This window comes from Eurytemora carolleeae, unplaced genomic scaffold (genome assembly GCF_000591075.1).
Source record: "Eurytemora carolleeae unplaced genomic scaffold, Eaff_2.0 scaffold86, whole genome shotgun sequence".
NCBI classification, from domain to species: Eukaryota; Metazoa; Arthropoda; class Copepoda; order Calanoida; family Temoridae; genus Eurytemora; species Eurytemora carolleeae.
In genome coordinates this window covers 260455-283837 of record NW_019396290.1, presented here as the reverse complement: position 1 = coordinate 283837, position 23383 = coordinate 260455, and the positions used below count along the sequence as shown (strand labels likewise).

Genomic DNA, 23383 nt, shown 5'->3' with positions numbered 1-23383 from the left:
TGCTAAGAATGATGTAACTAGGGCGAGGATTGATGAATCTTGAAAGTGAAGGATTTCCACTTGGATTAACTTACGTTTATTGAGCATGAATTTAATCCTCTCCAGTTCTCTAGATATCTCAACCAGTATCTTGTACATATCCTCAACTTTATCCTACGATAATATGTAAATTGTACATGTAAGGTTGGATGAAACTTGTACTCTATAGTGTACATATCCTCAACTTTATCCTACGATAATATGTAAATTGTACAAGTAAGGTTGGATGAAAACTTGAACTCTAGTCTAGTGTACAATATAAATATCTTGTACATATGCTCAACTTTATACCTTTAATTTGTAATGTACATATACGGGATTTGTATTTGTATATGCATATCATTTGCACTTTACATGTGTAGGATTTGTATTTTACATGTATTCTAGTGTACACTCTTCCATATTACCTTAATTTTGTACAATATAAATATCTGGTATATATCCTCAACTTTATACCTATAATTTATACTGTACATATATAGGATTTGTACTGTATATGTATATTATTTGCACTTCACATGTGTAGGATTTGTACTATACATGTATTCTAGTGTACACTGTTCTATATTACCTAAATAAACTCTAATAATGATAATACAATTTAGAGCGATTTTCTCTGTATAAAAAACTCCAATGTCTGAAATGAGTATTATGTATTCCTTTTTTCCTCATTTCTTGATATATAATCTTGTTAATATGTAGATAGTATAGATACCAACTAACAAACCCAAGTAACCAGCTAACCACTACTATTAAGATACTTTCTCCCAATAAAAAGTACAAAACTGTTTAACCGTGTTAATTAATGATAAATGATAATCTAAATTGTCATCAGTGTGACATTAACTTATCAGCTTTATATTATCTTATCAATGCTACAGTAACTTATCAATTTTATATTCAATGTTACAGTAACTTATTAGTTTTATATTATCTTATCAATGTTAAAGTAATTTATCAATTTTATATTCAATGTTACAGTAACTTATCAATTTTATATCATCTTATCAATGCTGCATTAACTTATCCGTTTTATATTATCTTATCAATGCTATATTATCTTATCAGTTTTATATTATCTTATCAATGTTACAGTATAACTTATCAGTTTTATATTATCTTATCAATGCTACAGTAACTTCTCCAATGCTACAGTAACTTATCAAAATATTATCTTATCAATGTTACAATAAATTCAATGTTACAGTTGCATAATGTAAATTTTGTATTAACATAATCAATGATATTTTGACTTTTCAATTTTATATTATCTTATCAATGTTACAGTAACATCAATATGACATATATTAACCTACCAATGTTACGCGTGTAACTTATCAAGGTTATATTAAATTATGAATTTTATATTAATTTACCAATTTACATTTACTTAGCAATGCTACAGTAACGGGTAATTCATTATGTTACATTATACATCAATCTTTTATGGTTAAATTAAAAAATTAACAAAAATCTTAAATTATTATAAAATTTACGAACACAAATCAAAGACGACTTATCTAGCTCGAAGTTGGGTCAATCAGTAGAGAAAAAATAAACTTAACTTTATCAATTTAACCCAATCACGATTGGGGGGGGGGGAGGTTTCCACCACCCCCCCCCCTTTATGGTGTTTTCTAAATAACTTAACACGGCTCACATTAGAGCGCTAAAACTTCTTTACTTTTTCAACTTCGTAGTATATAATCAACAAATTTAGCTATTTTTTTAAAGCATAGGGTAGTGCGGAAGACAGTCAAAAGGATCAATTCTGTATACTTGAAAAGCTCTTGAAAAATGGATTTAACAACAAATATTTATCTTTGAACACTTTTCCGACACACTTTTTCAACTTTTTAAAATTCCTCCCTTGCACCCTCATCAGTAAAGATAGAGATCTAATTTGTTTTTAAAAGTAGGTCTTAAAATGCTGGGTTAGGGACATGTATCACACTCCTCTATCTAAACTCTGAGGCAAAATCAGAGGGGAAAAAAAAACAATCGGGATAGGATTAAATGAATAAAAATTCTCAAAATATATTTGTATAAATATGAAATTTGATTTTCCTTGAGAACCTGTGCATTTACTGGCATGACAGTTATGCAAAACTGCAGATTCAAATTAAACTTTCTAAATTACGGAAATTTAAATAAAGCTATTTCCATGTTGGGGTGGCGTACATGGTTACTTACAAGGAGTGTGGCTTCGGCCTTCTCCTCTGTACGCCACCCCTTGGTAAAAGTTAAACAATGGTCAGGTAGGACGTTACATTTTCACATATTTAGTATTCTTCACTTTTATCAATATAGGTGAGTCCCCCNGTATTGATATTATACGAGAATGATTAAATATGCTTAATAATAAAGCGAATAAAGCGTACACAGAACTCTATAAATGTTAAATATTTCAAATATACCAAATCTTCACAACTAAAGTTATTATATATACTTTATATACTTCATATACTTTTATACATATTAATCAAATAGAATTCATGATTGTATAAAAATATTAAATACAAAGAAACTTCCACATTTTACTACTGTTACTGTGTTACATAAAGACAGACAGGGGCAAGGTACTAATGCAAGTAAGTTATTTCAATGGTGTACGCCTTTTTGTGCTGCAGTGTACTGTCTTTGGGCGGAAAAGTGAACACAAGACGGATGTCCCAGCCTGACATGGAATCAATTTTCACAAAATAATCTATGAAATATTCTGGTCATAGGAAACTCTTATGTGAATTTTCGAAATTATCAAAATTAAATGCTTTTATCCTCCTCGGTTACTAGACGACCACTGACGCATCTATTTTTGTTTACAAATTCCGCCCAAAGAGAACTGATTTCAATATGTACGCAGAATATACGCAACTGCAATTAACTTTCCTTGCATTAGAACCTTGGACAGGGGTATCTCGTTTCCCCGATATTAAGCAAAAAATCAACAATTATTTTATAACAAAATATAATTCTTAAAAATATTACCGGAAGACTTTCGTCGGCCACATTATTCATAGTGTCAAGTTTCATCGTTCCGTTTTCCATCACTTATATCTAAATATATCATATATAGGAACTAGTTCCGTTTTCCATCACTTATATCTAAATATATAATTTAAAGGGACTAGTTCCGTTTTCCATCACTTATATCTAAATATATAATTTAAAGGGACTAGTTCCGTTTTCCATCACTTATATCTAAAATATATCATTTAAAGGGACTAGTTCCGTTTTTCATCACTTATATCTAAATATATAATTTAAAGGGACTAGTTCCGTTTTCCATCACATATCTAAATATATATCATTTAAAGGGACTAGTTCCGTTTTCCATCACTTATATCTAAAATATATCATTTAAAGGGACTAGTTCCGTTTTCCATCACTTATATCTAAAATATATCATATAAAGGGACTATTTCCGTTTTTCATCACTTATATCTAAATATATCATATAAAGGGACTATTTCCGTTTTTCATCACTTATATCTAAATATATCATATAACGGGACTATTTCCGTTTTCCATCACTTATATCTAAATATATCATTTAAAAGGACTAGTTCCGTTTTCCATCACTTATATCTAAATATATAATTTAAAGGGACTAGTTCCGTTTTCCATTAATTTAATCTAAAATAAATCGTTTAAAGGAAATAATTCCATTTTTCGCTATCTAAAATACACCAATAAAACGGAATAATTACGTTGAACATATCTCGAATATATCGTTTAAAGGAACTTCTTACGTGTTTCATTATCTATGAAGCGATACTCCTTAAAAGCCTTGAATTGTCAGTATTAATCAATGATTTTAAATGTGAAAGTTCAATTGGAATTGAATAAAAATAAATTCAACGAAGCGTATTAAAATAGCGTATCATTAGGAATTGCATGTAGCTTTGTACATGATTTGCCATTATTTGAAAACAAACTTTTGTACATTGTCAATTCAATCAATTTTAAATTTAGTTGTATTTTGATATTATGGTTTAAATATTTTTCACCTATTTAAAAATACGTGATAATATTTAATAGTTTAAAACAAATAAGTCAGTCTTTTGCTGAAAGATAACTTTGAGGGCCTATATGGTCATGAACTTTTTGTAAAAACCGTTTTTGTTGGAAATGAATGTTAAATAATTTGTTAAAACTTACATGAAACTGTTAAATCATCTCATATTACTATTTATCTCATCTATTCTTCTTAAATTTAAGTATTACGTGTATTCTAAATTTAAGGAAGAATCAATTAAAGCTTCAATTATTAGTTAACATTGCTGAATTTGATCGATCCTGAAATGAAAGTTAATACATCAATATTTAACATTAAACCAACAATTAGTATTTAGCTAAAGTTTGCTGAAGAAGGAAAGCCGAGTGCATGCACACAGGCCTATTATTAATCGTTTATGAACCAGACTAACTGCACCGTCAAATAATAGAATTATTAGTTTTGTATTTTGAGTTTAGCTTTTAAAATTTTCAGTTAAAGTTTTTCAGGTCTATAAGGAAGGTAAAGTGTTAATGATTTACATTATTACATACATAAATTTTAATTAAAGGTCTTTAGTCAAGAGACAAGATGTTTGAGTTAAACTCAGCGTTTGGGTTTAAGAGTTAAGAGTTAAGATATGAAGAGTTAAGAGTTAAGATATAAAGAGTTAAGAGTAAAGCGTTAAGAGCAGGGTTAAGCGTAGAGTTTTGAGTTCAGAAATTTGAGGAGACTGTAGACTTAAGAGTTTTGACTTATAAAAGGCTTTTGATTACACAATTTCCGGAATAGATATATGATAATATATCTACTCTATACAACTTATTTATAAGAGAAAAATGCTTATAATTTCACTTGCACTCATTTGTATGGGATAACAGGAAAAAATGTCACAGGAGTAAAAATAAATATTATTTAGAACATGTTATTGTTTCACATTAAAATAGAATTATCAAGGTTAAAGCATGAACTCTGATTAAATTTTGATTATTCTCTCGTTGTTTAGCCATTTTTATCGCTACATGGTTAGAAAATGATTTACCTCAAAGGACCTGGAAATCTGCTTAAAACTCTAAGTTTCTAAATCCTATATCTTTGCGAGCTGATCTTTCCTAATTAAACATGGATGTGCGATCCAGCAGAATTATCAAAAATCTACAATATCAGGTGGCAAATGTACAAAGAATAGAAAATCAAAGTTTGAAACAAGTTTTCAGTTCTATTAAAATATATGTCATCTATAAAGGAAATGAGTTTTTGTCACAAACTCTACTTTTCTAATCTCTATATCTTTGCTACCTAATGAAGTAGACCTTTGATATTTCAAACTATGAATTATGTTTGACTAAATAATCTAAGTTTGAAATATCAAAGGTTTACATAATCAGATTGTAAAGATATAGGGATTAGACAATTTGAGTTTGAGACAAAAACTCAGTTTCTTTATTATAATTAATAGAATGGGGTTGGGAAGACGACATCTTGTGATCTAACTGGTTGACGTAAACTATGACCGGAGTTTGGCTATTTTATGGTTATGTCGTCTTTTCTACATTATTGTTGGTTTAATGATAAATCTGAAACCCTTCAGAAATCATTTACCTTTTTGAATATTTCTGAGAATTTGCTCATTTTAATAATCTCTGGCTTGCAGATTTTCTGAAATAAAAGTATTTAAATCAAATATTTCAGTTTGTTGCTAAAGGTTAAGATGTCAGCATTTTGATTCAGATATTTCTGCATCCCTGCATCCTTATATCCCTGTATCTAGCTTTATCCCTGTATCATCATATCCCTGGATCCAACTGTATCCCTGTTTTCTTATATCCCTGTATTCCTGTATCCCTTTATCCCTTTATCCCTTTATCCCTTTATCCCTGTATATCTGTATCTCTAAATCCCTGTATCTCTGTATCCCTGCATCCCTGTATCCCTGTATCCCTGTATCCCTGTATCCCTGTATCCCTGTATCCCTGTATCCCTTGTATCCCTGTATCTCTTTATCCCTGTATCCCTGTATCCCTGTATCCATGCATCGTTATATCCCTGTATCCCTGTAACCCTGTATCCCTGTATTCTTGTATCCTTATATCCCTGTATCCCTGTATCCCTGTATCCCTGTATTGCTGTAACAATATGTCTTTGTATCCCTGTATCCATATATTTATCCATGTATCCTAACCCTGTATATATGATTGTATGACAAAATATAAATATATATCCTATACTGATATATACTAAACCCACGATTAATCTGACGGAAGACAAGTATATTGTATGTATACTGCAGTTGTATATTATATTGTCATCAACCAACTACAAAACAAGATAACTTTACGCAGAACAGAAAGTTTTAGTGTGAATAAATAGCGTTTTGTTCGACACCTTAACCAAACTAGAGAAGATCAGGCTTATGATTTTGAATAGTCCAATAAACGTGATACACAACAATTGTGCAGTGTACATCGACCCATTTCACATTTAAAGTAAATTTTCACGCTGGTGGTAAAAATATTTGCTTTAAAACAACATTAATTTCACATAACAAGGTTGTTTTTCCATTCCACAGTTTTATGAGCCTCACTATATTGTATTCAAATCGATGTTCATTTGCAGGTCTTCTAAGTATTATATCGCCCAACATGTTGGCATATCATAACTATCATTTTTATGATACAATATTAATGATTATAATTGCTGACAAAAATATACGTTTTTAAATATATACATTTTTTATATGAAACCTAGTTTCTTTAGATAACATTTAACACTTGAACACGTGTTAAATCTTCCAAACCCAAACATTTTTTTAAGATAGCCTTTCTATTTTTGACATATGTAGAATTTAGAAATAGTTTTCAATCAATCGGAGCTCTACTAAATTTACTATTAAAGGCATTTAAAACACAAACGCATGAAGCCTCTTTAATTGCTTGAAATAAGCTTAAAGATATAAATTGTTTTAAACTGTTTGTTGCAAAGTAACAGCTCATCAATATTTGTTGAAACAGCATTAAATTTCTAAACGTGGTTTGTTTGGTAAACATAGTTCGAGATATATAAACTACATGAGTTAAATTCAAGAATATAGGTGTCAAATTATTTCCTAGTAAGATGAAAATTTCCCTGTATGATAATTGATGGTTTTGGTAAATATTCCATTGATTTCATTGATAATTTCTTTTTAGAAATATGTTCCTAAACAGCAAATTTGTTTATAGAAGACCTGATTTAAAAAATGGACTCTTGTGAGCATATTTCATGAATTATCCAGCCTCATGATTTTTGAAGAAGAAGATTATCCTGATATTTTATTTTACACTACTGCTCTCTCAGTTCAATACCATATACCTAGCCAGTCATCCCCTTTAAGTTGAATGTGTCTTATCCTCGCTAAAATGTGTGGGTTCTTCCAGATGCATAACTCCTTGATTGAGAAAATGTTTGAGTAAAAGAGAGAGAGAGAGAGAGAGAGAGAGAGAGAGAGAGAGAGAGAGAGTAAAGATTATAAATTAGAGAATACTCACATTTGTATTTGTTCAAGGATCCTGCCAAAGGAATTTCCAGGAAGGGAAACAAAGGTGTACTTAGGACAGGATATCTAACAATCCCACTGCATAGGAAATTACAAATTTCTAAAATTATTTTGAAGGGATCACGTGATTTCGTTTTTTAAAATTATCGTTGAAGAAAGGAGTGGTATTAAGGTTCAAAGCAGTTTCCCTGAATCCTTTCTTTTTCTCACGTTCCACTTTAGGAATGTAGTGATTATTTTATCTTTCAGAATTCATAGTTTAAAATCAAAGGTCTACGATGAGTTGCAAATTCATAGGGATTTGAAAATCAGAGTTTTTGACAAAGACTTAATAGAAATTGTCATGCCATTCCTAAGAAAATTAAATAAAAAAATTCCCCAACCTCCCTGACAAATGTAATCTAATTACTCTGAGGATATTAATTCAGTAAGGAACAACGTTGAAACAGAGTAAACAAAAGCTGAACTCAATGGGAAAACTAAATGGCTTAATAACAATACAAATCTTTTAAACATAGGTTACAAAAAAATTTATGAGTAGGGTTCACGTTTTTTAAATAGAATGAGTAATGCCCAGCCATATAAAAGATACACTTTTACTGTTAATAAATATACCTTTAATAACTGAACCGTGTCTGATAGGCATACTGTTAATAACTATACCTTTAATAACTGTACCTTGTCTAATAGGCATTTACTGTTAATAAATATACCTTTAATAACTGTACCTTGTCTGATAGGCATACTGTTAATAACTATACCTTTAATAACTGTACCTTGTCTGATAGGCATTTACTGTTAATAACTTTACCTTTAATAAAGACGTTTCATACCGAATAACATGGCGTCCATACAAATTGAGAAAATTGCAACATAAAAATCAATTTAATTTCAAACAAATCATTCAGATATTACAACCTATAGTCATCAATTATCTTTCGCCACATTTGTATATATTTGATATTTCATACTGGTTTAGATTTTGTTTTTTTAAATAATATTTAACTTACAACTTGTTTTCGAACATTCCTGGAAAATATGAAAATGTCGTCTTCATTACCAAAAATCCTCGAAACAGGAATAAATGTTTTTGTAAGTAACTCTCAGATCATAACAATTAAAACATATTGAGTTATTTGAAATTAAATTGATTTTTTTACGGTCTAAGTCGTATGTTGCAATTTTCTCAATTTGTATTGACGCCATGTTATTCGGTATGAGACGTCTTTAACAATTTTCTCCTTATAGACGCAACAGATAGAAGTCAGATTAGTAGCGATCAAAAGCGCTTTTTTATCGCATTGAGCCTATACCCCCTTTCATTTTTCGCGAACACTCTCTTTAATATATACCTTTAAAAACTGTACCTTTTATTAAACATTTACAATTACATGTAACCCTTGATAAAACTTTGCTGTCCAATTTTGTATATCTTCCCTCTTCCCTATTGATTGTAGAATATTTTTCAATGATTTTTCCGAGACACCCATGTTTAGATGGATAAGGAACAGTAAAATGGATACAATTAAAATAAATACCAAAATGCCACCTAGTGGTTAATGTTATGTAAAATTATTCAATTATAAGGAAGTAAATACATTTCCTGGAGGATGTTTCTAGAAAAGCATAAAGATACTTTCTTGTATTGATATATATATATGACAAACATTTATAGATAGACATAAACATATGTATTGTTCAGATATTTCTAGTTTTTCTTTTATTCCTGTGTCCTCGACCATTCTTATACTCTTTACATTCATATATGTCTTTAAACCTTGCAATACCACTAATAAATCAATCTATATTTCACAAACTTAAAGGGAGTGTGATAATGTATTTTTTTGGGATTCAACATTATGTATTAAATTATCCTTATCCATCTGATCTAATGTATCGATATTCGATTTATATTATCTAAGCTAATTATCTTGGAATTCATCATTTTCTGAAGTTTCCGAAAGCAAAGGAACTGAGCATTACCAAAAACTTCAATTTTTTTAAATCTCAATACCTTTGCAAACCGATGTTTAGACCTTTGATATTTTAAACTAAAAATTCTGTTAGATCAAAATGTCTTGAAATATCCAAGACTAACACAAAAAGGTTGTAAAGATATTGCAATTGGAAAATTTGTGTTTGCAGCAAACCCCCAATTCCTTTAACTCTTACGTCACCCTTACTGCGTTTTTCTTCCTACAAAACAGTATTTATATATATAATTATCTTGGTTGACTCTACATTAGAAATGTTGATGTATGCCAACCCTGGCCGATGAGTCCAAGTACGTATTACTCTGTAAACCTGGCTTGTGTATAATATTATCAAACAAATTAAATAATGGCGTTGGTATGGTCGGTATATTGGCAGACTGCTTTAGTACTGCTTTCATGCAATGACAGGATCTTCCCTAGAGTTGGCAGAACAAGGCAACCAGACATGCCAATTGTTTTCAACCCGACGTAACCATTGAACATATGACCCCCTATACTTTGATAAAAATAGCTTTTCAAGATTTAAAACTTAAATTAATTAAGCCTACTTAAATGGTCAGAAAAAAGTTGGATTAGGGAAACCAAATAACTTAATAATGAATTTATAGTCTTAAAAATTTACTCAAAAATCTTATTTTTCGGATTCTAAAAGTTTCTTAAACGGTCGAATTGTATTTACACTTCAGTTTTAGTAGAAGTAAATTTTTCCATTTACTGCTTAGCGCCGATTAAAAGATTCATCTCTGATTGGATAATGAGAGAGATAGAAAGATAGATCTTACCGTCATGCAATTTCTATTGGTTCAGAATAGCCACCAAACAATGACTGAACCCAGATTGGATCACACTATAATATTTCCATCCATTAACATCTCTAATTGGATAATGAGATAGATAGAAAGATAGATCTTACCGTCATGCAATTTCTATTGGTTCAGAATAGACACCAAACAGTGACTGAACCCAGATTGGATCACACTATAATATTTCCATCCATTAACATCTCTAATTGGATAATGAGATAGATAGAAAGATAGATGTTATTGGTTCAGAATAGACACCAAACAATGACCGAACCCTGATTGGATCAGGCTCTCATGGAATCGGCATACAAGTGTATTAAGGCCTTTTTTCGGTGAAAACAAATAAATCTTAGTAAGTGCTATTTACAGATACAAAAAATAATTCTTGTGATGACAAAAAATATCTTGAATAGAAAATCAGAAGTTTTATGGATATATTTGTGACCCATCCCTGGAAACCTTAAGTCTAAAATATATTTATATATAATTATATATATATATGTATAATATAGTATTTTTAACTTTTTTCAGTTTAAACATACATTTTAAATGTTTAAATACAAGACAACTAATGAAAGACAAAATGTTTCATGAGTCTGACCCAATAATCAGTTAAAATAAAATATAAAAATATATATTTAATTATCTGAAATTAATTTAATAAATTAAAGGTTAAATTACTCAAGGTTGCATTTACTTTATCTTAACGTCTCATTTCAAAACTTCATCAAAACTTTAATTTCAATTATAAATGAAAATATACTTTTTAAAAGTGAATAAAAAGTGATTACCGTCTGTAATTAACAATTGAATGGATTACTTTTTTGTTTCACGTGGATATTTTCAAACGATTTTTTTTAACAAAGAAACCCAATATTTTACTTCATAAACATTAAAGCAGGCTCTATTTATAAAAAAATTCATGCTTTTCAAACGTCACACACAACCGTTATAGTACATTTGAATATCCGAGCTGGGCCAACCTTTGCGCTCCTAGTTTGGACTGTACCGCCAATTTGCAACAACTAAAGCATCAGACCTGTGTGACACTGCTATACCAAAATATCTAAACTGTCTCTTAAAAGGATTGTATTTAACGATATGCCTGGTGTTCCTCAAGTTTATTTTATTATTGATAGTCAAAGTTACTCCCACTGTTAACCCAGGTTTGGTATTAAATCTTGATTTTAGGTAAAGCGCCGGAGTAGCCCGTGGATTATTAAAATTAGTTTAGTCTATGTCACCCATTGGTTCCCTCAAGAAATGTTAAAAAACTTGAGCTGTTTGGCCAGCTATATTACAGCGAACATATAAATATATATACCTTATGTTTATAGATATAAAAAAAAAATAATACTTCAAGTACATTTTGTTGCTGCTGACGTCAAATACCTTGAAAAGACCCAGAACATTTGGACTGCGAAGACTAAATTTGATGGATCTGATCCATATACAATTGATTTTTTATGTTAACACGCATACACGTATATTTATTATACAAACTTGTATTCTGGTGTAATACATTAAAGTTGGTTCCAAGGAGGGATTGTATAAGAGGATGAAAATAAAACGGATATTATGGATAAAAACGTATTTATATATTGTCTATCATAACAGGATATTTTACACAAAATAGAGCATTGCAAATTAATGTTTTTATGTATGTTACACGTGACTGGCTAACCATTCAGCACTTGAAAATAATTTCCCCCCTTGGTACCATACGTCACATTTTAATCGCTTCTCACACCGGACTAACCAGATTTAGAGGCATTCGGTTTCTTCTATTTGAAATCATACGCGTTTTGCTCTATAATTAAACATTCTTTAAACTTACGGATTTGTTTGCTTTATACTTTTTGTTCAAAATGTATATGCCGACATAAAAGTAAAAAATGCTAAAAAATGATGTTTATTAGGACAAATTGTGATCGAAAGTCACAGTTTTCTGGAATATTGACAAAACCGTTAAACCACGTGTTCTTCGGCGCAAGAGCAAGTTATCCGCTGTTTTTTTTTTGATAATTTCGGCACTTAATTCAATAATTAGGGTCGGAAAAACATACGTACAAATTTGCTAAAATTGTACGTTTTAATTATTTTCCTTTATGAAGATTGGGGGGGGGGGGCTGGGTACCCTACTAAAATTACAGTTTCTTTTACCTTTAAGTACAGGGTAGGCAAATGTATTAATAATTCATTTATTCATATGATAGCGATATAAAGAAAAATATTATGGATTGAACTTTATACATTAACATTATACATATAATATCTTATTCTTATGAAGGGAGAATTATTTTTTATTTACTGCTATTATTATTGATCTTTTAGTAAAATGCTTCATAAATCATCTTGTTTTGCAGGAGACTGCAAGTAGTTTCCTATGTTTATTTTTAGAGTTAAAAATAAAAGTATACCATAAAAAGGCTGAAAGTAAAAGAAGGAATTTTTGTACAAATAAAAAAAAACAATTAAAAATATCCTTCCTACTTCCACTCTACGATAATTAAGTTTTCTTCGGTCGCTTGAAATAAAAGCATTTAAAACATTGTTGCCCAAAATTGAGACAAGCAGCTCCTTGGGTGCATCGCCATTCTTCCAGCTTGACCAACCTGTCGGTGTTCCAGGTCAAAAGCCTTCGGAGTAATGAATTTGTAAAAATCCAGGGGGGGGGTACACCCCCCTTAATTTCAATCAGGGAGGGTAATGGACTGCCAACTCCAGCCCCCCCCTCTCCCTGAAACCGCCTATGCCTTGTAGTACCATATTTTACTATACATATACTCTACTTAACTGTCTTTTGAAATAAAAAAATTCATTTGTCTTTAATATAAACTATTGTAATTGCTTTCCCTCATGAGAAATCAAGACTTTAGAGTTTTCAAGGATTTCAAGGATTTCACCCCCCATTTAACTTGAATGAAAGTATTTGGCCAGTAGTACATTTTATATACTAAACATCTGGGATTTTATTGTTTTCTAGAGATTGTATTTTAGAACTATAGAACCTAATCTACCATTTAACAATCTCTTCAAACAAATCTATGGGATTTTAACCCCCTCCCCCCCCCCCCCCCCACCACCCTTCTCCCTCCCCCTTATAATATAAAAAAAATTATGCATCTAATCTAACTTTTAATAAACATTTTTATTATATATCCCGACAAGTATTAAGAAAGTGCATCAGTTGCAAGGCAGGGTCGACTTTGAAGCTTCGCAACTTTCGGGTTTACCTTAAAATTTCCTTATATATTTTTACAGCCCTAGACATGTATACATTTTAAAACACCAAAGAACTTTTTGCTTTGGTGTCTGTCTGTTTGTTTTTATCCAATAAACGTCAAAACGGCTTAACCGATCAGACCCAAATTTTGTGTGGGACCTCACGTGGCCCAAAGGAAATATGTAATCTTAAAATATTTTTCTCTTAAATTATTTAATTTTGTAAAATTTAAAAAATGCGCGAAAAAAATTTTATGAAATCCGCAAATTTAAAAAAAATTATATTGTACAAAGAGAAGATGCTCACAGATAAAGCCACAATTAAAAGTTAAAAAAGAAGATTTGCGCGAAGCGCCCTAAAAGCCTAGTAACTTAAATTTATATTCAGTTTCTGATCATAATTTCAAAGACAAGTAAAATAGGCATAGAACTTATTAGTTTTGGAGAATTTTTTGAATCTTAATAAAAGGCTATTCTAGTGTTTTGTGTCAATTTTCTATTAAGATTACAGTGGTCTTATAGTCAAATATAATATATATATATTTAAAGGTTTAAAGCCCAAATACTGCTTTTTATTATAGTGTGGTTTTCATTTTGCACAGAGTAGATCTATTCTTCCATTTCTAACTTTTCATTGGTTCAACGCAACAGTAATAAGTTTGAAAGCAAGTGTACAGTTTGAATGTTTCTGTAAAATTAAATGTAAAATCTGAAAAATTCATGACGTTTAATCCTGTCACTATTTCCCCTGGAAATACATATGCTCTCTGTATAATTCTAAAATGTTGAATTTCTTTTTTAAACTTAAAATTCAATTTTAAAAAAGTTGTTAATGAAGATAAAATTGCCATTTTAAATCTAAGTATCATTGTTTTTGAATTACTTGGACCGTAATTTCTAGCCGCCTCCAACCGTTGAGGTTCGGACCAAACTGATCCGTTCTCCGTTCTCCGTTCTCAAACCTCTCTTTCTACATGGGACCCTTCTATACAACTAGACAACTAGACTTCCCAAACCTATTGGTGTTCATGGGACCCTTCTATACAACTAGACAACTAGACTTCCCAAACCTATTGGTGTTCATGGGACCCTTCTATACAACTATACAACTATACTTCCCAAACCTATTGGTGTTCATGGGACCTTTGTATACAAATAGACAACTAGACTTCCCAAACCTATTGGTGTTCATGGGACCCTTCTTACAACTATACAACTAGACTTCCCAAACCTATTGGTGTTCATGGGACCCTTCTATACGACTAAACAACTATAGACTGCCCAAACCTCTTGGTGTTCATGGGACCTTTCTATACAAATAGACAACTAAACTTCCCAAACCTATTGGTGTTCATGGGACCCTTCTATACAACTATACAACTAGACTTCCCAAACCTATTGATGTTCATGGGACCCTTCTAGACAACTATACTTCCCAAACCTCTCTTTCTACATGGGACCCTTCTATACAACTAGACAACTATACTTCCCAAACCTATTGGTGTTCATGGGACCCTTCTATACAACTAGACAACTATAGACTTCCCAAACCTATTGGTGTTCATGGGACCCTTCTATACAACTAGACAACTATACTTCCCAAACCTATTGGTGTTCATGGGACCCATCTATACAACTAGACAACTAGACTTCCCAAACCTATTGGTGTTCATGGGACCCTTCTATACATTGCCTGAGGACTCAGGCAGTTAGTATTAAAGCCCGGTTTTAGGCCTAAAGGGAGGGCTTTGGGTATGTAAGAAAAGTCAGAAAATTTCAACAGCCTCAGACCAATACTTTTTGAGTTATGTAAAAAAAACTACAGGGGGGGGTCAAATTGACACCCCCCCCCCCAGCGGGAATAGGGTTAACACTGTATTCCAAAAAATTGACCCTATTCTGGGTAAAACAAGGACATAATTAAATCTTTCTTTATCCGTTATTGACTTTAATGTTTTCAAACTTAGCATTTAAATTAGGTTTATATTCCAATATAATCTAAGCTATCCCACAAATTTAAACAAATATCTCTAGATACTGAAAATCCTCTGAATTAAGGCGGGCTCCCTAACTGAGTTCAATCGTATAATCAACTTAAATCTTTTAATTTTATAGAAAATTCTTTCAGCCATTTTATTCAGCTTCGAACTTTATCTAAGACGCAACTAATCAATAAGCTTGTTCTTTAAATTAATAAATTTTTTTTTTTTCAATTTTCAAGGGACTGGCATCGTTATTTCAAGTGAGCTCCAAGTTGAATAAATTGTTAGCCCGATTCACACCGGTACCCCTTCTGCTTCAACCTCTATTTGAGTAACAATGAGAAAGGCTGCAGCAAATATCCATAAGCCATTTTTGTAGAGAAACCGTACACTTAAAATAAACATTTTCTTGAGAGATAAATAGGACTTCTCAATTATCCTTGATCAGACAAAGGTTTAAAGGGTACCTTTGTAAATTGAACAAGTAAAAATAGAGGGTCACTTGAAATTAACTGTTCAGGGGCAAGGCAAGGTAAAGATAAGATGTTAAGAGATTTAAGAGACGCCGACATTCTTTGAATGTCGTTTAACCACAAAATAAAGTATAAAACTATTGAAAGCTTGGTAACCATAGCATAATAAGATATCTTTTCAAAACAACTTTTTTTTCAAAAATTATTACTTTTTTGTTTGATCTCAACTGGGAACTTTTGAATAATTGAAACTTAAACAAATTCTTTCTAATGCAGAGTTTAACTCAAATTATCTCTGTCAGTATTGTGTTCTCAATCAGAATTTTTTTGAGAGTTAAACACCACGATACAAAACTGTTAACTATTCCTATCAGACTATTCTTGAGTTTAGACATTTTTAAAAATATTGATAGATTCAATTAACGATTCATGAGAACTTATTCTATAAAAACCTTTTTGAGATCTTAATACTTATTCCCCGTTTAGGTCTTTAAACTTATTTCTTGTTCACAATGTAAAGTGTCCTTAGTTTAGTAATGTAAAGTTGTTTATAAAAAATGTAAAATACATATTTATTTGAAATAAATGTACTGTAAAAGCTAATTTTGATTTTATAAATGTGTATTACAAGGCTTATTCTTAATGATAGGCTTATATTAAACTGGGTTTATTTGTTCAATACTTACAAACCCAGAGTTTAAAAATTAAAACTCTCAACATCTTATCTTTTCTTAGTTTGGAGTTAAAAACTTATGAATAGAGAGATAAAGTTTAGGATTAGCACTATGACTAACAAGGTTTAAAGTTCTCCAAGATCATAAAGATACCAATGTGATGCCATTGGCCAGGTGTCAGGGATTAAAATCTTTTTTTTTAAAAGATATTTTTTTGTCACCAGGACATGATTGATCGGGTTATTACGATCAAATCTCAGAATTTTTCTATTTCGAAAGTTTGGTGTTGTTATAGTTTTTAATGATCTATCATTGGTGATATCTGAAAGCCATTCACCTTTCCACACTTCATTGATGCTGAAAAGAAGGCTGACAAGAATCCAGCTGCCAACACAGGTTTTAAAGAGGTTTAAGAACTCGATCATGATACCCAGGAGGCTAGAGTTCCAAGATTTCAAAAATACTTAACCCTATTCCCGCTGGGGGGGGGGTCAATTTGACCCCCCCCCCTGTAGTTTTTTTTACATAACTCAAAAATAGTATATCATTTTTTACCCAAATAATGAAAAATCATTTCACCCCTCTCCAGGGGAGGGGAGGTAATTCTGGAAAATATACATCCCTACTTTGGAGAATGTGGCTCGGATGGAAAAATGGTGTGGCTGACTTCCTTCCCTCGCTATTCGCCAAACCTAATAGATTCTAAGACAGTAATAATCCTTTTAATTTAGGAAACTGCAAGATTTAGATGGAGCCTCAGCTGAATATTAATGAATACATTTGAAATTATTCCTTCCAATTTTACAGAAAAAAAACCAAAAAATTTTCCGCATTCAGTTAAACTTGTTCAACATCGTGAAATTATTTAAATTTGAACCAGTTTGAATTTAATGCTTATTTCATACAGCAAATTAAACTTGAAAGAAGGGTTTCACAGACAATGGATCTAAATTGAACTTTGAAAACTTCTCAGCATCAGTTCAACATATTTCTACTCTCTCTATACAACACAAACTTTACCAATAAATAAAGATTATCCTTTTGCAATCAAAAGTTGCGGATTTTAAAGGCTGACCTGGGACCGAATTCAATGAGTTAAACAGTTAGTTAAAAAATTGAAACACCGATTCAAATCCTTCCCTAATCTTAACCTTTTAATCGGTGGTTCAAATTTGAACCAGCAGTTGGTAATTTAGTGACGTAGCTCAAATTAAAAAAAATCTCTCCATGGTATATCATCGAAATATGCTAAAGCCTCTCCTTATCTGCTTAATTTTAAGCAAATTTATGATAAATTTAAATGGTTTTATGTGCCGGAAGTAAATGGTTTTTATGTGCCGGAAGTAAAAACAAAATTGTTTACGCGCGTGTTACTTTTTACTTATATCCTAGTGCTTGGAATTTGCTCTGAACTTAAAGAAATAGATCAAAAATTTATTTTTAATCAATCTTTGAAAAATCCAAACTTCTCAATAATCTTGAAGATTTTTAATGAAAAAAACTGTTTTGTATTTCTTGCTCCTCCTTTTAACTCTTATTTGATTTTATGCGTTTCATCCTGAGAAAGAAGGTACCCGACCTCTCCTTGGTGGATTATGAATTGTAACCTCTCCAGTAACTCCAGTTCCCTCCAACCCATAAGCAGCATGATCTCCAGCATCCACCTCTTCAATGAATTTATTTTTTGCGGAGAAATTTATTTGTTATTATTAAAGACTTATTTAAAAATTAAAAAAAAAAGGAAGACAAGAGGGAGGATTATATCCTGACATAGAGAAAATGAATGTTTTTACCAGATATCTGTAAACATTAATGTGCAGAACTATAATACATTGTACAATGTACAGAACCATTATACATTGTACAATGTACAGAACTAGTACACATTGTACGTACAATGTACAGAACCATCATACATTGTACAATGGATAGAACTATTATACATTGTACAATATACAGAACTGTTATACACAATGTACAATGTACAGAACCATCATACATTGTACAATGTGCAGAACTATTATATATTGTACAGTGCACATAACTATGTATACAATGTACAGCTGGCGGTAAATAAACGAAAGTAAAACTTAATAACTTTATTACAATGTGGCTATTGTGTGACACATATTATTTTTATATGAAGTTTTTAATATTTCGTTTTTTTCCATCACATTTAGAACTATACCCAAATATAGCCGGCAACAACAAGAGTTGTCACATCCCATACTTAAACAGCTCCATGAAGATATGTCACTGTATCTTGCATTATAATGGAGAAGGGGAGGCTTTATAAGAAGGGGGGGGGGGGCTTAACAGAGGGTTACGTAAAGTCCTCTAATTCTAGTAGCTCCATAGTTCTTTAGTTCTCTAAACTACTCTGCCAACATACAAATCTACCCTCCATTAGGCTCCTGGATCATCAATTTGTCGGGGTCTGTCAACAAACCATACTTGATTAATTATCCTTTATAAACTATCCTTGATAAACTATCCTTGATACTATCATTGATAAACTATCCTTGCTAAACTATCCTTGAAAAAATATCCTTGATTAGCTATCCTTGAAAAACTATCCTTGATAATCTATCATTGATAAAGTATCCTTTATAAGCTATCCTTGATAAACTATCCTTAATAAACTATCTTTGATAAACTATCATTGATAAATTATCCTTGATAAACTATCCTTGATAAACTATCCTTGATAACTATCCTTGATAATCTATCATTGATAAAATATACTTGATAAACTATCCTTGATAATCTATCATTGATAAAATATACTTGATAAACTATTCTTAATTATTAATACTTCATAAACTATCCTTGATAAACTATCCTTGATTATTTATCTTTTGTAAACTATCCTTTATAAACAAGCCTTGATTAATTATCCTTGATTACACTATCATTTATAAACGATCCTTGATAATCTATCCTTGATAAACTATCCTTGATAAACTATCCCTTCTAAACTATCCTTGATAATATATCCTTACTAAATATCTTTGATAAACTCTCCTTGATAATCTATCCTTTCTAACCTGCCTAAGTAATAGACTATCCTTGATAAATTATCCTTGATAAACTATCCTTAATTAATTATCCTTGCCAAACTATCCCAATCAAATGTCCTTGATTAACTATCCTTGATAAACTATCCTTGATTTAGTATTCTTGATAATCTATCCTTGATTAATCCTTGATTAATTATCCTCCATAAACTATCTTTAAATTTTTGAAGAATTATTTTAGCTTCCAAGCATAGCTGGGTTCCCAAGCTAGTGTTTTTATAAAACAAAACAAAAAATAGATTCTCCAATCCGTGTAGTAAAATATTTGTTTGTATATCATGTATATTTGTGGCAACTTTTTATCTTAAAAACTTCAGAAGTTATAACTTAAGCAAAATAATTGTAAGTTTTGATGTGGGTTTTGCACAAATCCATTTGCAGATTGAGAAATCCCACCTTCTTACTATTCAAAATTTACAATAGTTTTTTTCAAACAATTTACTTTTTGTTTTGATTAAAAATTACCAGGAAACTAGATGAGTGTTTAATGTGTTAAGAGTGAATAATCGACCTTTAGCTCAGCAATTTTGAAATTAGATTTATTTAATTTTGATCGAATTTATCACACCTAATATTTCCCGTTGTAGGGTGATTAAGTGAATTTGTCGCCCTAATACAGGGCGAAAAAGTAACTTTTTAACCCTGCTATTAAAATTTCAAATTCCATACCTAATTTTTCTCATTGTAGGGTGATAACGTTACTTAATCGCCCTACAACAGGGTGATTAAGTAACTTTATCGACCTGCTTTTAAATAATTTGAGTAAAATTGAATAAAAATATATATGTTTTTGAAATGGGTATCATGCGTGCGAAGAAGTTTTTGCTGTGATTTTTAATTTTTCTAGTTTGTTTAAGATCAACAACTTTTTCGCACGTAATTACAATGAAATAAATATATATTATCTAGCTTATTTAATCATTCTAATGATTAATTTGGTGTTGAATGTGTTATGTGTTTGTTTCAAAAGCTATTTTTTAATACAAATTTTTCACATTTTGCAGAAAGGGGTGTATGTAATATTTATACATTTCTCTGACAGGTTTTATTTATATGGACAGATATATAAAGAAATATGAATACAAACAATCCATTAAACCGGCTCCTAACCCTAAACATTTACTAGAAATGCATTAAAGACCATTTTTAACGTACTAAATGGAAATAAATAAGTTTCAGAAAATTAAAAATATCAGTTTTTTTCAAGTCTTTCACAAAAGATCCATTCTTGGAGAATGTTAAGATTACAATTCGGCGCAATTTATGTGCAATTATAATGAAGCTCCATTCTTGTACAGTTGTATAATTCATCGGGCTTCATTTTTTTCTGTCAAATTCCATTAACTTAAATCTTGCAAAAAAATTAATAAAGGTTCCCTAAATGTAAAATTGTAATTTCACAATTTTAAAAAATCCAGTTTCTTTCAGTTGTTGCAGGCTTGTACAAGGCAGCTTTACTTAAAATATGCAGAGCGGTTTTGTAAGGAAACCTAATTAGGTGGACGGTGAAATATGAAGGGGGATATTACCTATTCTTTGCTTTATACACTTCTTTATGGATTTTCTATAACTTCCAACACACTTGGAGTGTAAAACTTAAATATGATTATTCATTTAATTAACGTAATTTTATCAATTAATAAAAAGTATATTTTTATGAACTTAATATGTTTAATTGATCCTTCATCCCGCTTTGTAATAGATTACAGCACTGTAAAAGCTCAGTGTGGGGATACTTTTCAAATTTCATGCTTTCATCCAAAAAATTATAAAAATTATTTTTTGCGGAGAAATTTATTTGTTATTATTAAAGACTTATTTGAATATTAAAAAAAAAAGGGGATATAGGCTGAAACCTGAGATTCTCAGGCGTTGAACTATAACAATTATTTATCTATCTGATGTTCCTGTCTTGAGAAATTGACTTAAAACTGTGTCAAAATTATACCTAAACGTATATATGTAAATGACAATGATACTTTACTATCATTGACTGGAGTTCTGGTCATGTGATCCGTGCGTATAAATAACGTTATTAATTATATCTATTAAAAATGAAAAATTATTAAATTCAAATAATAAAAGAAGCAAATCTGAGATTTTCAGGCTCCTGGGATATCGTGGTTTTCAGATTGGTTGCGTATTTGTTGAATCTGATCTGGGATATCGTGGTTTTCAGATTGGTTCCGTATTTGTTGAATCTTACACAAAATCTTACATATATACGTTTTGGTATATGTTTGACACAGTTTTATATCAATTTCTCGAGACAGGAACATCAATTAGAACTCTGACAGGTCTCAAGCAACTCTTGAAATTCTCAGGTTTCAGCCTATACCCCCTTTGAATTTTCCCTTACCGTCCCTTTAACAGTGTTTATTACATTTAAAATTTGTTGATGGTGATGGACCAAACCTCTGCAGAGTAAAAAAGTAGATGTTAGTTTCACATTTATTGAAAATTTATTTCGGTCTGGGTTGACCCTCGCCAGTTCTAACGATATAACCATCAAAATCGATGAAAAAAATTAAAAAAATTTGTTAAAAACCACAAGAAAATAAACAAACAAAAATGATTTTTAAAAAAGTGGGCTGTCAAATGGACATAAGGGAAACGAGATGGATTATGAGAGGGAAAAATATAATTTGCAAATATTCACTTTACACTTTCACTATGCATTTACTTTTACTTACTTTTTATTACTTAAAAATGATAAATAACTTGTTTGTTTTGAATCTTTAAGAAAGATACAATCTTAAGAAATGGAAATAAATGTGAAACTGCACCAACTTTATTTACTCAATGAGGTTTATATGAACATCAACACAATATTTTAAGATTAATAATTAGATGTATGAAGAGTGGTTTACGAATTTACAAGCATAAAGCAGAACAGCATACATTTGGTATTATTATGCTTTATTCCATAATATTCTATTTTGTGAACAGTTCTGGTTTTGATATAATAATGTTGGCAGTACACTTAATACCAGTAAATATATTCAACTGTAGACTTTATTCCCATTAATTTTATTCCAGGCATATATATATATATAATATAATATATATATATATATTTGTATATAAAGTTTACCATTATAATTCACGAGAAAGCATACAGCTTGCTATTCAACTGGACAAAAATAAACTTTTAGGAGGCAGAATTGATTAATTAATTGTAAAAATTTAATACTCAAGATGATTTTTACAACTGCTATATTTATAAAAAAAAGAATGATTGAAATAAATAGATACTTAAATTTCAAAAAGTCGATATAAAGTTTAAGATCTTGCAACTTATTTTGGTAAAACTGAAGTCTAGAATTTTTTTTATGTATGATAATAATATTAATGATAATTGCAAGTACGAGTATGAAGATGTTAAATAATTTGAAGCAGAGGTGTAAATTTTCTTGAAAATTCCTTTTTCCTAGTATGAAAAAATTCCTTTTTCCTAGTATGAACAAACTTGCCTTTTCCTAGTATGAACAAACTTGCCTTTTCCTAGTATGAACAAACTTGCTTTTTGGTTTCCAGTATATCATTTTTTACCCAAATAATGAAAAATCATTTCACCCCTCTCC

The 23383-nt window shown here is 30.6% G+C and overlaps 1 protein-coding gene across 1 annotated transcript in view; it reads right to left on the bottom strand.

Moving 5' to 3' along the window:
- LOC111700246 (potassium voltage-gated channel protein Shab) overlaps nucleotides 1-5708 on the bottom strand; it is a gene marked incomplete in the record, with an annotated part of 52722 nt that extends 47014 nt beyond the window's left edge. Inside the window, 3 exon segments of the mRNA XM_023471119.1 lie at nucleotides 75-153; nucleotides 3028-3096; nucleotides 5639-5708. Coding sequence (XP_023326887.1) covers nucleotides 75-153; nucleotides 3028-3087 — 139 coding nt within the window.
- Nucleotides 5709-23383: the final 17675 nt, after the last annotated feature.